The following is a 15,740-nucleotide window of genomic DNA, read 5'->3' as shown; positions in this document are numbered from 1 at the left end:
GTCCCGATGCAGCAAAACTCCAAAATAAGGCTGCCAAACCTGGCTACAATCATCATGCACCATTACACAAACATCTATTGCTGTTTTGGGGGAGAAGTGTTCAAGTTCCACAGCAACAGTGCCTTAAAAGTGGATGTGGGAGAAACAAATCTGGTCACTATAGAATTTACAGAAAGTTAATTAATTCAGCAAGTTTCCATATCATGGAAGAGAATTGATATACATAAGGGAAAGGTGATTTTTTTTTTTTTTTTTGGCACTGCAACAACAGCCTCAGTAGGTGGTAGATTACTCTCTTGAACTTGTGGAACAAATCTCACTTAAGCCTGAATTATACTTCAGAGTTGAGCTGTCGCTGTGGGCATCAGGGGTGATTTATGGTCCTGCAAAGGCTTTACCTGTTGACAAGACTGCTACAAAACTTGATTGGCAATGTTGGCAATTAGGCATCGTTGTGCTTTTATTCTTTGTTCATGATACAGAGCACTGAAGTAAAAATGGTTTTCTAGGTAGGAAGACGGTAATTTTTTTCAGCATTAGAGGGAAAGATTAGTGGCCTTTCTCTGACCTCTTTGATGTTGTCTCTACTATCAGCAAACACTATTATGTGTAGTTACATTTTCCATGCAGCCAAGCAGACACCTGCAGGCTAGCCCTTATCTTGTTCAGATCCCTGCTTTTATTATCGCAAATTATAAATTAAAGCTTGAAATTACATTTTTAATTCAGAAACCAATAGAGCTGATAAGTATTTCTATTAAACAATAATTCAGTCATTTTACAGATTTTTGTCTTAAGATGGAAACAACAGATACACATTTTACAGCGATGGTGCTCTTAGAAAATTTGCGATTTCTATCACCTAAAATCACATCACAACTGCCTAATGCCTTTCCCAGCCCATCTGCACACAGTCAGTTCACTGTGATCTACAGTGTGATCTAAAATACATTCACATATGCTCTGTTCTCTTCTTACATCCAGGGCCATTACAGCGAAGTCTACAACACTGCTTTCAGGGATATTCTTTCTGCAGAACTGATCATGAGAATATTATGAAGGCTATCTTGCTCCAGGATACTCTCACTCACCAGGCATGCTTTCTGTTCACAGAAAAAAAAAGAAGCCTTTTCACACGCATACATACACACACACTCCGGCACAAAAACAGGGGACATCTCCTCAGCAGCGGGCCTACACACAAATAAATTCCTCAAATAAAGCTTTCTATATGCGGTGGAAGAAAATTATGCACTCAAACAAACAAAAACAGGCCTGGCAGACCACTCTATTTCTGAGTTGCAGCTCTTCCTGTCCAATATTAGCTCCCTCGCATAAACACATTAGAGGGGCGGTGAAAGTCCAGCTTGGTTAAAAAGAAGATTACGGGGTGCTTGACTATTACACATTTGCACGGCAAGCATAACATTAATGATTCAAACAGAGTGTACAAAAATAATGATGTCCAAATATAAAAAAAACTGGCCTCCACTGGGCGTTTGGTTTGAGGTCTATGAGGAGGAGTGCCAGTTGGAAGAGCTTTAAGCCCCACTTAGCCTGGGCTCTCCTCCTCTGAAAGTAGTTTCTTAGATTACTTTATTGCTTTTTTTTCCTCCTGTGTGTCAGTTTCGGTCTTATATCAAAGTCTGTATCTGCAGACAGTCTCTCATACCGAAGGCATGGGGAGTTGTATGGCAGGTGAACAAACTCATATCAGCTCCTTGAGATCGGGCAGGAAAAAAATTCTAGAGCACTTACTTATAAAGTTAGTTTGCGATAATTGGATACACAAAGTCCGTCATCATCTTAAGCTCATTTAACTTGATTTAGAGAGGACACTACACTGCTCTTGTTTATGTGTGTAGCACAATCTTAATATACAAGAGGGACATGGCTGACACTTTCTATTATACAAGCCTTTCCCCTGTCAGTTGGAAGGATGGGCCCACACTAATGAATGTAATTACACTAATAAGCAGCCAATTCTGGGATGGTAAGATAAGCAATACAGCACTAACTAATCCCCCATTCTCCTTTCCATCTTGCAGTTTTATTAGATGAGAAAATAAAGGCCTTAAGATCACACAATGAATCCATCTCTGACACCTGTGAATACAGAGAGCCCATATCACAAATAGCCATTTTATTCAAACAGAGATAATGCAAGATGACATCCTCCGCCATCCAGGCAGAATACCAAATCACCTGCTCTCAGCTAAGTAAGTTGTCAAAAGTGAGTTACTTTAGCTCGTGTCTGAGAGTTCTATCGCAGAAAATGTGTGTCAAAGCAGTCGATGCCGGCTACAGAGAGTGCAGGATTCATATTGATTCTATTTAAGTGTGATATTGGCTGTCTTATGCTTCCACCCGGGAGCCTGTGTTCATCTATAATAAGCAACCCATATATGGGACAAGGGTTACTGCTATTTGAAGTTAATCCCTCCCCTGTTTCCTTCTATAGCTGACGCAAATGTCAGAGCAGAGACAGATATATCTTAAATACAAAATCTATATCACAATATTAAAACATCATTCAGAATATTGATAGGTGGAAATGAGGGTGTTAAAATGGAACAATGGGAACATCTGTGTGGAGGAGAGTGAATGGGCTATGGCTTTACCATGTCTGTAAAAATGCTTACTTGCCAAGAGTTAGAGCTACTGTAACAGCCAGTTAGGGTCGCTTAGCTTAGCATAAAGACTGGAAACAGGTGGAAACAGCTAGAAAGTAACAAAATCCACCATCCAACACCACTAAGGTTCACTAATAAACATACTTTTATCTTGTTTGTTTAATCCCTACAAAAACTGATGTGCAATAACAAAAATGTAGGCTTTACGTGCGGGACCATTTTTCGTCAGGAGACTTCCTGGAGTCTGCTGGTTTTCTGACAACCTCATAGTGATTACAAGACCTTAGTAAGTCACTGAATCGGGACAAGTAATGGCCCTGCACATAACATCCCATAAATCCACTAATTGGCATTTTTTACGCTATGGCTTTTGTAGAAAGAATGATGCAAAATGTTGCACTGTTCATTTATTAACTGCGGTTCCCTATCAACAAATGTCCCTGATCAAGGCACTTAACGACAGATTGCTCCAGTGCTTCTTAATCATCATCAGCAGATGTCTGTGGTGGCACTCAAAACATTGAGGACATCTCGATGTACTCACCCCCTGCTCGTCCAGCTTGAGTAGCTGCTCTGGGACCTTGGGAGAGTTGAGGGCCAGTCTCAGACACTGGATATTAAGCTCAGGGATGACGTATTCGAGGACTTCTTTCAGCGGCAGGCCGCGGGCCGTCCCGTGTCTTGCAGTGGATGGAATGGCATCCTCTAGGATGGCTCCACGGAGTGTGGTCAGCTGACAGAAAAGACAGATGGTGAAGTTTCATGCAGTCTGTCATGTTTCGTGGTTTGGGTGTCTCCTTGTACAATGTGTTATGGTTAGGTCTGTGTGAGCACAATTTCCATATAGGTCAATATGTCTGTAAATCAGGGATTTATTCATTTGGATGTCATTGCCCACACTTTTCTTGAGTCATTATATTTTATTTCAAAATGTTGGAAATTAAAACTAGGCTTATGTGCTAGCTGCTGCGTAAGTCAGTCCTAATATCTCTTTATGTTATACCTTATTATTAAGAGCAGTGGCTCCATTACAGCTCCACTGGAAGGCATTAGGAACCCACGTTCTAAATAATTAAGACAGGCTAACTGAGCACTAGATGTTAAGAGGTATTTTACTATTAAGATCATTAATGTGCCAGTAAATGTTAACCCAAACCGCTTCAGCACACCCACTCTGTACCCTTTTGTTGTTGTTTGGAACATCACAGACACATTTACGCCTATAAATCCCATTTCCATCTGCACAGCCTGTGGACATGAATGTCAACAGTCAATGTCTGTCCGACAGAGAGGCTTTCTGAAAAGCAGATTACTTAATAGACTCAGAGAGGAAGGGAGAGTGAGAGTGGGGTAGAGAGGCAGAGAGCGCCGAGGCTAAATGACAGGAGTACAGTACATGCAAATAGACGCTCCAGTGGTTGGGGAGTTAAAACATTTTCTGCGTGCTACTTGCAGGGCTACCATGACCCAGATACATTGTTTTATCGTGGGAGTGCTGCTTTAAACCAAGAATGGCACTGGATATCAGTGACATTTCCCTGCCTGACACATCTGTTGCACCTGAATTATTCAGAGGATGAGACCACCCAGCATCAATCAAGGAGAAGGTTCTGTACCACCGGGGACTGCAAGAGTGTGCATCTCAGTTTTTGGATTAATCATCTTCTGTGTACATGCGCGTGCATATGTGTGCACACATTGGTGTGGGAGAGTGTGAGCGAGCCAGGGCTATCACACCAACTCTGATAGACTTGCATCAGTGTTCGCATGGCTGGCCAACTGAGTCACAACTGGCACAGAGTCACTGGACACATTAGGGTGCTAGGAGCAGATTTGGGAATGGAGAGCTGCGAGAAGCTTCCTCTTGTTTTCAGGGGTACTGAAGCATTCCAGCGCTCCTGTACTGCTTGAGTGAGCCCTGAACTGAGTCACCTTAACATGCCTTGCTGAATGCACTATATGAGAAATACCTTTTAAAAGCATGTTCTAGGTTGTAGTCAGTTCAATAAAAGAGTGACAGAAATCACGCAGGTACCTCCTACCATGCATCCATAATAGTTAGACGTTGATAGACAACAAGCAGAGCTGGAAAAGGGCACATCGGTGTATTATAGTTACCTGACTGGTTCTGAAGGTGACACGATAGTTGAATTGCATTCCATCTTTCTCCTTTCCGTCATCCAGCCTCTCCCTGCGGACGCTGACTGCCACAGGTCCAAGATTGTCATCCACCCCAAAATAGTTTTGATGCTCTGGAGGTCGAGCAAGAAAGATCAGAAAGAAACGCACATTAAGCATCACATCGCTAAATTGAATAACTTGGGAGATTGTTTGCTGCATTGTTTTATGATAAGAATCTATAACCGTGTTCACATCTTTATCAAATCACTGCTTCAGCAGAATATTCATTTATATTATTGAGTCCATATATTTATTAAAAATCCATTGTGGACTGTTCGTGGGGGAGCTATAATACTGATTACAGAAAACAGTAGGAGTCCAGGGGAGATTTGAAATTGATTCACTTTGGATTAGAACCCAGCTTGTAGTGGCAGCACCAGGATTTAAAAACTAAATAAATACATATAAACATAACGCTGGAAAGTTTGACCCACTCTGACCCATCACTGACCCAGATCCTTTCACACAGCATCGTGCTTCTCATCATATAAACACATGTAGAACAAAGTATTATTACAGACTGTTCAGCATCATTCAGATACTTTATACGGGGATTCTGATTGGAAAATAAAAATAATCTTTTGCAACCTTCATTCCGGAACAATGAATTTATGATCCAACCAAGCGCATTGCTTTATAATGCTGACCCTCAGAAGTACCCGAGGACAGTATTTTTTGGGGGTTTTTTTGTATCTGGACTCACGTCACTACAGATAGACTGCTCCTGCCACTGAAACCAACTTAGGCTTTACAAACCATGCTAGAAGGAAGGGATACGTCATTCAAACTTATTTTTGCTTTTTGTTTTCATGGCATATTTAATTTGATATTTGACTGTGCAGGGTGGAGGAATATAAGGGGAGGGATAGATTTAAACCCAGGACAAAGAGGTTACACGGTATGTGCCTTAAACCACTAGGCCAGGATGTCCCCTCTGGCCAGGCTCAGAGTACTTGTGTCATTCAGTGGAACATAAGCAGAACAGCTTTAGGTATTTTTGGGATTGACAACGCAATTTATGGACTTATTTATATGAGCTGTTGGTCAAAACCTAAAATTTGTATAATTTAGAAATCAGGATTTTAGTAACAGGGCCTGGGGATGTTGGTGTTGATGTTGTTGGTCAGTACATGAATCAGTTAAAAACTTCAGGACAAAGTTACGTCAGTGTTACAGGAAATGTTTTTCCCTTGTCCAACACTTTGATCTTTGAAACCTTATCTCAAATACTGACGGTCAGATTTTTAGGATATTTCCTGGGGGATATTCACAGCGCTCAGACAAAGTCTCCTAATGCTTTTGGTAACCCCCTCAACTCATTAGTGTACACAAACATGACAAACTCTAATGGGCAGATTCTCATTAGATTTTCTCATCAGGATAGATCTTTTTCCCCATTTGTGGACACTCAGTGAGGTTTCCTTTTTTTGTCATGATGTTAATTTGTGCAGTAAATAATGATAATCTAATGGGCAGATTGCCATGAAATTCACAGATCATAATAATGGTCCTAAGAGGTTGAATAGAGGTTTGTTTTTTCCAGTTTTATATTGTGGCGTATAATTAAAAATTTAATGGACACTAGGGGAGTCACTAGCAAGGCTTTAGACTTTTAGTCTTGTTATTTTTAAGCTTTATAAGAACCAGGGCTTATTTTTGTGTTAACAGAAGAATAATTCAATTTGAAATGCATTATAACTTCTTAAATAAAACACTCAAAATGCTGTGTACTTAAAGATATAGTATCATTGTAAAACTAAACTTACTATTAGTCTATTAAAGGTTGGAGTATGTGTGTTATGCATGAATATGTGTGTGTGTGTCTCTGTTTAGGACGTGGACAGGAGCAGAGCTTTGCACACAATAAGCGGTGCCTTGAGCAAACACTCCCTAATCCAGACTAAAGCTGGGGAGAAAGACCTGGATCCAGCAGACAACAAAAGAAAAACCTCAGCAGGGACTCAGCACTGACATTCGCAAAGAGATTTCCCCTAGAAATTTATACGTTGCATCTATGCCATGTGGAGCATACCATGTGAATACGCTGATACTTGTCACTGCGGCATTAACATTGGGGGCAAAGCACGTATCAGCATAAATAATAAATTGACTGTCTGTAGGCATTTCGGGGTTAACCATCTGAGGAATGCTTGGCTTGTCAGGGACAGTGGACTGAGGGTAAATGCTCTGTGAGGCATAAGGTCAAATGGTGGTAAGGAGGCTTGCCTATGCATATGAGGCCACTAGGCATATGAGTACTGACGGCACAGTGAGGGAGACAGTGTTGACTGTAGAGGAAAGATTTTTGTTAACACATTTTTATAAGATGTCACTGGTACTCAACACTTGGTGTTGACAATTTGCCAAAGGTTGAAAATGGATGACTTTGACTGTCATGTCAAATACTGCCTCTTTTCCATCTTCCTGTCACTCCGCACTGCAGAAATGCCTTTAAAGTCTTTAAAAAGTCCTACACTTCAAGTCCTTACTTACATTTGTGGCTCTCAAACTTTATTTCAGGTCACATATCTCCATATAAAGTCATGGTTTGCATAAGTGATTCTCAATGACTGGGCTGCAACCCGGTACCAGCGTTGCCTACTGGGCCAGAAAGATGTGATCTGACAAGAACCAATCATCCATCCACCCAAAAGAGACTGGAGAACACTGAGAAAAAATAGACACTCTCCATCTGTCACTGATATAGATCATTTCACGCTCTGACAGATAAATTGTGAATATGCCCAACTTCTCATTGAGTGGTGAGTGTTATTTTACATGACATCTAATAAACTTCAGTTTCACACGTCTCTCCCGCTATCAATAATGTATATGCATGCTTCCTCTCGCTCGCCCACACCAGGCTTCCTGTCACTCTCCCTCATCATGACAGATGTAAAGTTGCAAAAACACAGAGCTAATAAAAGGAATCAGCCACTTTTGAAGAAGTATGAAATTAAGTAACTTATTTTTAACTTTATTTTGTTAATTTGACAGAATAAAACTTGTCTGTTAAAATCCCTCTCCACTCAGATGTGTCACTTTTGTGTTTGAGCATCAATGTATGCGTCCGTCTTTGTTTTCACATTCACCTGCTGAAGGGGAAAGTTTCTCTGTGTGTAACATTTCGGATGCTCTATTGGCAGAAAAATACTATAATATTCATAGGTACTGTAGTTTCTCCTACACGCTTGGAAGGCTGCGCTGTATTCAAATGGTTGCAATCTGCAACTTCGCCTCTAGATGCCACTAAATCCTTCACACTAGTCCTTTAAATGTCTGCAATTTACACAATTGGGATGTGAAAACTTGAAGCCTCCATTGCACATATACTAATAGACAATAGACTTTTCAGTGTAGAAGACATCTTGGGTCCAATTCATTTGCTCGAGTTGTTCCAATACTAACATAATTCCTCCAGTATCTGCAAGTATGCGTATCAGTTCTCGGCATCGACCAAGTTTGGGTATCAGAAACACTATCACTTTTCATATTCATAGATTCTAGATTTTTGAAAGAAGTGCAAACTCTATATCTGACAGACAATGTTATTCTAAGCAGATTATATTTTATATGTCTTCAAACGATCTATTAAAGTAGACTCAAAGTAGTCTCACCCTCACCCCCACCCACCATAGGTCTGCAAGACCACTCTTTGCTAGTGTGCTAGTCCCAACATTGAAAAAAGTTGAGAACCCCTGGTTTACATCCACTGTATTGTACATCTCAATGTAACCATGACCTGTGTGTAACAAGGCTTGGCCCGTGGGTGTGGATGAAACATTGTGTCCATTAGGGCAGCCTGGGGAGAAACACTCCTGTTGCTACGGGAAGGAGGGCTTTAGGCAATCAATAAGATCAATGTTCAGCCCAGGTTGATAAAAGCTTGCCCGAAAGTGGTGACACACGGTCATGTTTGTGTGAATGTGTGTGTGTGTGTGTGTTTTTGTAGTGAAGCAGAGGTGACGACAGACTTGTCTCTCTGATAAAACACCTCATGAGAGAAGGGCAAAGGCTCCAGCCACATACTGTGAAATAGGCATCTTATAACATGAAAACGAAACTGACAGCAACACAGGGCATTTCAATTATACACTGGCCTGTGTTGCCACAGAAAGCGGTTAAATAGATAAAACTACACCAGTTTTGGGATGAGTAGTAAGTGGGGCATATGTCATGGCAAATGATTATCAAAGTAAACTCAATGGTACATTCAAATGTACTGTAAATAGAGTAGATCTGTAATGATTAACCTTGACTGGAGACATGAAGCAATATTTTAACACAGAGTATCTTTTTGAGAAAAAAAGATACTCAGGGATCTCTGAGTGTGAAAGGTGAAGCAGCTGTTTTCTGGTGAGGCTTAAGAATGGGTAATTCAATCTGCTGAGAGAAGCGAACACAGACGCATAGACAGTGAGAAAAACAGATATGTATAACGCGGTGATGGGTCGGGGTCGGCATGGTATTTCCAGCGTCAGTCGCATAGGTGTTTTAATGAGGGGACCTGGGACCTTGGCATAGTTTTGCTGACCCAAAAGTTTCATAGGAGGGGTCCTCACACCCCTGTGGCCGTCGTGGAGAACAGCTGCAACGCACCCTCTCGCTCACCTCTCTCTTCTCACATGACTAATCACAGCTTCTCTGCGGGGTTCAGGGCAATATCACAAGGAGGACATGACCGCTCCTCTCCAGAGGAAGTGAAACACACACCCTCGCACCCTACACAAGCCTGCTATTGTTCTGGCCCTTATTTCATCTGGTCCTATAATAATAACTGGGCCGTTGAGATATCTGACCCAATGCGCAGAGGCTGTTCCATTTGGGAACTTGCTCTCACATGGCATTGTGCATAGTCTTGTTTCAAGGAAATGGATTAGGCCTGGAAAGTTTAGTAATCCTCAACACTGAGTCAGTTAAATCCTCCTGTATCATGGTGTTTCAATTTCTTTGAACTCAAAAATCACACACTCATTATGAACACTCCTTACCTCTCCCATAGAAGTACTTGTGGTAGTAGTATGCGCCAAGGTCGATGTGCTCAATGATGTATCGTTTGACCTTCTCCCTGTGGATGGGCTGGTTTTCTCTTGGCACTTCTAGTACAGAGACTCCTGCATTGGTGCAGTGTGAACTTAAAGAAGATTCAAAAGAGCAGCTCTCTGACACGCCACTGTAGTTGGCACTGTTGGCTCTGGAGAGGGAGATCCTCCTCTCACCTTCACCACCAATCTCGTTGCGAAAGTGTGGACAAGTCAGCACTAAGCTGTTGCTCTTCCCATCCCCCTCGTCAGCGTCCAGGTTCTCCTTGGGGTTCAAGTCCTCCCTGCTGCCTAGTGGAGACTCAAACATGGGGGCATTTCCACTGCTACATCCTGCTGCTCCGCCATCTGTCCCTGCTCCGGGTCCGGCCCCGGCCCCGGCCCCGGCTCCCACAGCTCCGGACACTCCAACAGCTCCAGGCCCTATTCCAGCTGAGGCCGCTGAAGCCCCAGTAGTGGTGTTCTTCCTCTGGCTCAGGTTAGCTCTGCTTGCCACCGCCTCGCTGATGTTGAAAAGAACGCTCTGAACGTCATAGTGCGCAAAGCATTTTTGGAAGCTGAGGGGTCGCCGGTCATCCTCTATTGAGAGTCGTAAGGCGTCACTCTCACTCTTTATGGTCCGCAGTTTCCTGAACAGAGACGTTTCAGATGGTTCCGATTTCAGACGTCTCATGAAAGACTTCTCCCGCTCCCGGCTGTAGAGGATAGAGCTGTCTATGTAGTCGTAGCCTGGAATGTGGACTATCTCACCCCTGGCGATCTGGGCTGCTGTCTGCAGGCTAGGGGAGAGGGAGGCATCACAGCGCAACAACTCAGGGAAACCGAGAGGTGGTATGCTACGGTGGTCCAGGGTGTCTACTCTGTAGCCCCTAAGCATGGTAAAGAAGCCATCTCCACTCAGGCCCTGGCGGTCAATGGAGGACGTGCTGCCGTATTCACGGTGCAGCGAGGCCCCAGTGTTTGGATTGACAGCGTTCTGGTCCATTATGTCCTCTGAGTCAATGTCACTAATGGTAACATCACTGTTACTGCGTTGACGGATAGGATGGAGACCCTTCAGCGGGGAGTGGCTGAGGAGGTCACTCAGTGTGTATTTGTCAGAGTAGTCTACCTCCAGACAGACTGATTCGCCTTGCTCCAGTATTTCCACAGTATGTTCCTGCTGGCCATTCTGAAATACCGGTATCACACTCTGATAGTTCGGTGAAGGCCGTCCATCCCATCCATCTTTCCTTGGTGGCCATTCTGTCACCCTGGCTCTGACGCCCATTTTAGGCATGGCTGGAGTACCATTTGTTTTGCCAGCGCCTTCAGGTTTCCCCTGCATGTTGGAGACTGGTGGTCCCATGCTACCATTCAGGGCTTTGAGTTTTCTGTTGAATAGCTCCTCTGACTGCATGGCTCTAGAGTATTCTTCTGGGCCTCCCACAATTCCCACAAGGTTTGATTTGTTATCCGTCACAGGGCTCAAAATACTCATATCCTGCTGGCAGACTCCTTGAAGAGCAGACTTTCAGGACCCTTCTTCATTACATCATGTGATTTGCTCAGTGGTGAGTGGAGGAGGAGCCTCTTTCCTGAGTCAACGAAGCAGCCGTCGTCATAACTCACAGAAGGCGGCTGGCACGACGATCGACACACAGCATTTGGATGTCAAGGACAAGTGTCTGAGGAGCGCTGAGGCACAGCGGAGTGGAGTCTTTTCTCACAGCGTGCCACCAATGCAGAACGACAGCTGGAAGAGTTGGATCTGTGGCACAGGAACAAAAACACAGAAGAACATGTTAGCACACAGCAAGTGGGTTAGAACACTGTAACTGAGACATTTTAATTTAAAACACAGCGAAAAGCAGTTTGTATTCCTCAAAATGACCCCAAAACACGGCACATTCAGTTCAACTATAAAAATGATCATACTGCTGACCTAAATTGTCTGTAGTACCCTGTTATCTTGTAATACACTCCCACCAAGGTGTATGGTGGGCTGTATTAGTTTTGGAACAATGTGGAGCATATCACCAAATCCGGCTAATTAGTGTATTCGAGAAGAGCTGGTGCTATTATGGGTTTATAACAAGATAGATCTATATCTTTGTTGGTGCTTCCAGCCAATGCCTAACAGATGGTGGTGAAGCAAATTACAGCAACAAGAGGCAGATGTTCAGCTAAATGTTCACATGTACCAATATCTGATCCAAGCGCTTGCAGCATCATCAGGCCTGCAAATTATACAGGAGGGATAGTTTCACACATATTCTACACCAATGCCACTTTGCCTTTTTATCTGATGTAGTTGGTTAGGAGAAAAATGAATGAGGACCCGATGAGGTAAGTTGGATAAGACAAATATCCAAAAACAGAAACGAAATAATAGCAATTTCCCTGAAACATGAGGTTGTAGTCCACTCCGCTAACAGAACTTCAGAAGAGAAAGTTTGCAACTTTACCCTTTCCACTTGCTCAGTTTTGTTCGACTGGGGAAATAACAAACAGACAAAAGGCTGATATCAGCAGTTTTATTCATTAACCTGAACATCTGAGGACAGAGAGAGAAGGAGAGTGAAAACATTGTCCTTGAAAAGCAGCTTCATTCCCTCTCGGGTATTTGAGATGTCAGATACGCACACGCTGCAAACTCACATGGTTTCCATTTTTATCCGTAAGCAATGTCCCTGTACATCAGCCTCGGGTAGACTTTTGTTAAATAGGCGCCAGGTTGGTCATATAGCCTCCTTGAACAGCGGAAAGCGATTTGACATGGACAATGTAATAAAGACACTAACAAACAAAGAATGTACTGTATACTGATGCTGAAAGCAAAACTCCAAGAGGAAGTGGGCAACACAAGCAGGTTCCTCTCTCATCGATCTCATCCCATGCTATTAGGCGTGTAGAAGGTCCAGTGGGGTTAAGTGACTGAGGTGTTACACTGCATTCACCTCCTCAAACACTGACTTCTGCATGGAAGATCACACCACACCATGCCGCAGTAGAGACTCCCTACATTGACCTAAATGCTTTTTCTTGTTCTTTGGGGCTGGTGCTGTGCCTCATTTCTCCTAGTACTGCAATCATGTGAAAACCCCATGAGTTATCAAGTAAACCCTCAACATCACAGAAAACAGGGCACTGAATCCGTAGTTTTTGCTTCAGTGAAGATGATAAGCCCTGTTAAAGCTATTCTCTTTGTAAGGTTTCACTGAGAAAATGATAGATGAAGTTGGACTGGGCGTCCCAAGCTTTGCTTCAGCTCCATCCGCTGGCCTTTAACATGATAGCTTCTGTTTCCAGACAACTGTTTACATTTCTCTATCATTTGCTGTTAAGGAGGAGGACAAACTATTTTGGGAGGAAAATGTGGGCCACATCAAGATTAGCTACATGTCAGACTAGACCAAATACACTGGGGATGAGTCTGAAACTATAATAATAAAGTGTGCACTCTCTGCAGGGGCCAAATACAGGTAAATGCATGCATGACCCAAATGTGTAGTGTTAGATTCACAATGATACCTTCTCGGTTAAGTCTACTGCCAACCTATCCCCAATCCTCTCTCTGCTATGATGGACTGGTCTTGTTATGAACACAGCTTCATTCACAAGCAAGAAACTATAGTACCACCCTATTTAACACAAGGCTTTTGAGAGTCACACAGCAAGACATTGTGTTGTGTCATGTGGATGCATAATGTAGCGACAAGAACTGTTCTGGGAAATATGTTTGTCCGTTACAGTTGGCGAATGATGAATAATGGAATATCTGCTGGGCTGCAGAGTAATGAACAAAGCCAACGCCACTCATTTTCAATACAGACAACGTCTGTGTCTGAACAAGACAAAGTGGGAGACTTGGGCCTGAAGCTTTTGACTTTATTATTCTAAATAAAACAATGAATTCTAAGTTACAAAAGTGAATTCTAACATTCAAAATTTGGTATGCCCATAAATGTTATATCTAATTTCCTAGATTGCTTGGATTATACACATGTACACCACTGTGCTAGTGTAAGCAGCGACCAATGTAAGGGTGAAGTGTGTGTGAAGTGAAGTGTTTGAGATGTGTAAGTGTAACGTGTAATAAATAAATCATAATTCACAGAAAAAGAGAAAATAGAGGAAAGGTGACCTCTGCCGAATCCACTGCTTCAAACACAAAGATACCATGTGAGATGTAAATGACTCTACATTTTGCTGCTGGCCCATTATTTTAAATTTCTCCACTCTATATATCTCAGGTCTCTTTCCCAGACATGACAGGGAGCAGAGGTGACACTCTGCTGACCGACACCCAGATGTCACGCGTTGACTGAACAATTAGAGCTAATGACAGCAAAATGTGCCACCTGTACAAACAGCTTTATCAATGGTGACACTCCAACAGAGGCTTTAACGGATGACTGAGAAAAGGAAGAACAAAGAAACTGACATACTGTAATCTCAAATGCATGACAAGAAAACAGCATGAATGACTTTTCACAGTAGTCTGTGTTGAGCGGCTTAAAAAGATAGAGGAGTGTAATGCTGTCAACACAAGCCCTTTTTAAACAGGGATCACGCAGTAGCACCGTAAAGAAGAACAGTTAGTACGCCGGCTTTGCTTTTTTACACTGAACCAAACAACAACGGCACAATGCTGCCCCAGTTTGTGGTTTTAGATAGCATCCCGGTGCTCTGGAAGCAAAAGAGGTGTAAGGTGTAACACAACAGTGTCAGCAATTTACACAGACGTTGCTCTGTTACTTCCTACGCTGCTGGCGGAACAAAGTCGAGTTTGTACGTTTTACACAGAACGGCGAGGCGGAATAACGCCACAACATTCCCGCCTTGAACATAAAGATATAAAATAAAATAAAAATAAATAAATCAGTGCAAAAATCACATTGTTTAAAATCAATTCGCATTAAGAAGTCTTTTCATTGCTGTTATAGCATCCTAGCTTTGTCTCCAATTTCTTTCTCACTTGTAGTGAATTCTTCGTTAAAAAAAGACTTGTCTGTTTAATACTGTCCAGCCTCTCCCTGTTTGTGCTTCTACACAGGGTCAGGAAAGGGTGAACTGGCCTATATTTCACGTCGAGGGCAGAACAGGATAAACCAGAGAACATGGTGGTCTGTGTTTCCCTTTCCTGCCTTCTATTAGCTACTTTCCCTGCGACAGTGATTAATGAACACAGTTGTACCATGTCTCATTCCACATCCATCCCCCCCCTGCACGGCCCAGCCAATAGAGAGTGCCACAAGCTACTTGGTCAGCAGAATCCATCTTCTGTGTGACCTGAAGGAGGCTGTTTTCTGTCCTTTCCTTTGTGGCTGTGTGTACAAGGGAGGTAGCAGATGGAGGGTGGGCGGTCTGCTTTACTAACAGCCCTTTATTACTGGAGTAATGCATCGCTATTATGGGTGTTTAAGACACAAGGCCTGGTGAACAGGGGGAAGGAGAGATGGGAGAGAAAGACAGGCCTAATTACAGTAATGAACTCATTTTCTGTCTCTGATGTTGGATAGTCTGTCTTTCATCTCGCTTCATCTACAGAGGAGTGGCCTAGCATTTCTACCAGGTCTTAAAATAATCCTGACATTGTGGCCTGATTAAAGGCCCGGCAGATATTAATTTGCTGTCAGAAAAGTGAACACGTTCTGTCCACCATCTTGAGATTAATAGTCTACTACCACTGATGGGCCATTTCACCGGAGTAGGACACACGGCATGATGTCAGCCAACTCTGACAGACTAACTAGACTGACTGACTTTCTCATTAGTCATTTCTATGACTCCTACACAACTGTCACTGCGATCATGGAGAGGAAGTCCCTCCGAACAAACCTGTGGGCCATCGTTTTGTCTGTTTTGTTTGCAGCTCTCTTGCAGTCCTCTGAATTATCCA

General features: G+C 42.9%; 1 protein-coding gene across 7 annotated transcripts in view; it reads right to left on the bottom strand.

The window, feature by feature from the left end:
- Positions 1 to 15,740, bottom strand: part of LOC127372152 (signal-induced proliferation-associated 1-like protein 2) — an 83,758-nt gene that overhangs the window by 41,978 nt on the left and 26,040 nt on the right. For all 7 annotated transcript variants that reach the window (XM_051415598.1, XM_051415614.1, XM_051415632.1 and 4 more), the window contains exons 2-4: positions 9,806 to 11,606; positions 4,752 to 4,885; positions 3,178 to 3,366 (exon numbers count right to left, since the gene is read on the bottom strand). In XM_051415598.1, the coding sequence (XP_051271558.1) occupies positions 3,178 to 3,366; positions 4,752 to 4,885; positions 9,806 to 11,336 (1,854 nt within the window). In that variant the 5' untranslated portion in view covers positions 11,337 to 11,606. The remainder of the gene's footprint in view (positions 1 to 3,177; positions 3,367 to 4,751; positions 4,886 to 9,805; positions 11,607 to 15,740) is intronic.

Source organism: Dicentrarchus labrax, unplaced genomic scaffold (assembly GCF_905237075.1).
Source record: "Dicentrarchus labrax unplaced genomic scaffold, dlabrax2021, whole genome shotgun sequence".
NCBI classification, from domain to species: Eukaryota; Metazoa; Chordata; class Actinopteri; family Moronidae; genus Dicentrarchus; species Dicentrarchus labrax.
Note: the sequence above shows the minus strand (reverse complement) of the source record. Positions and strands in the feature narration are given on the sequence as shown.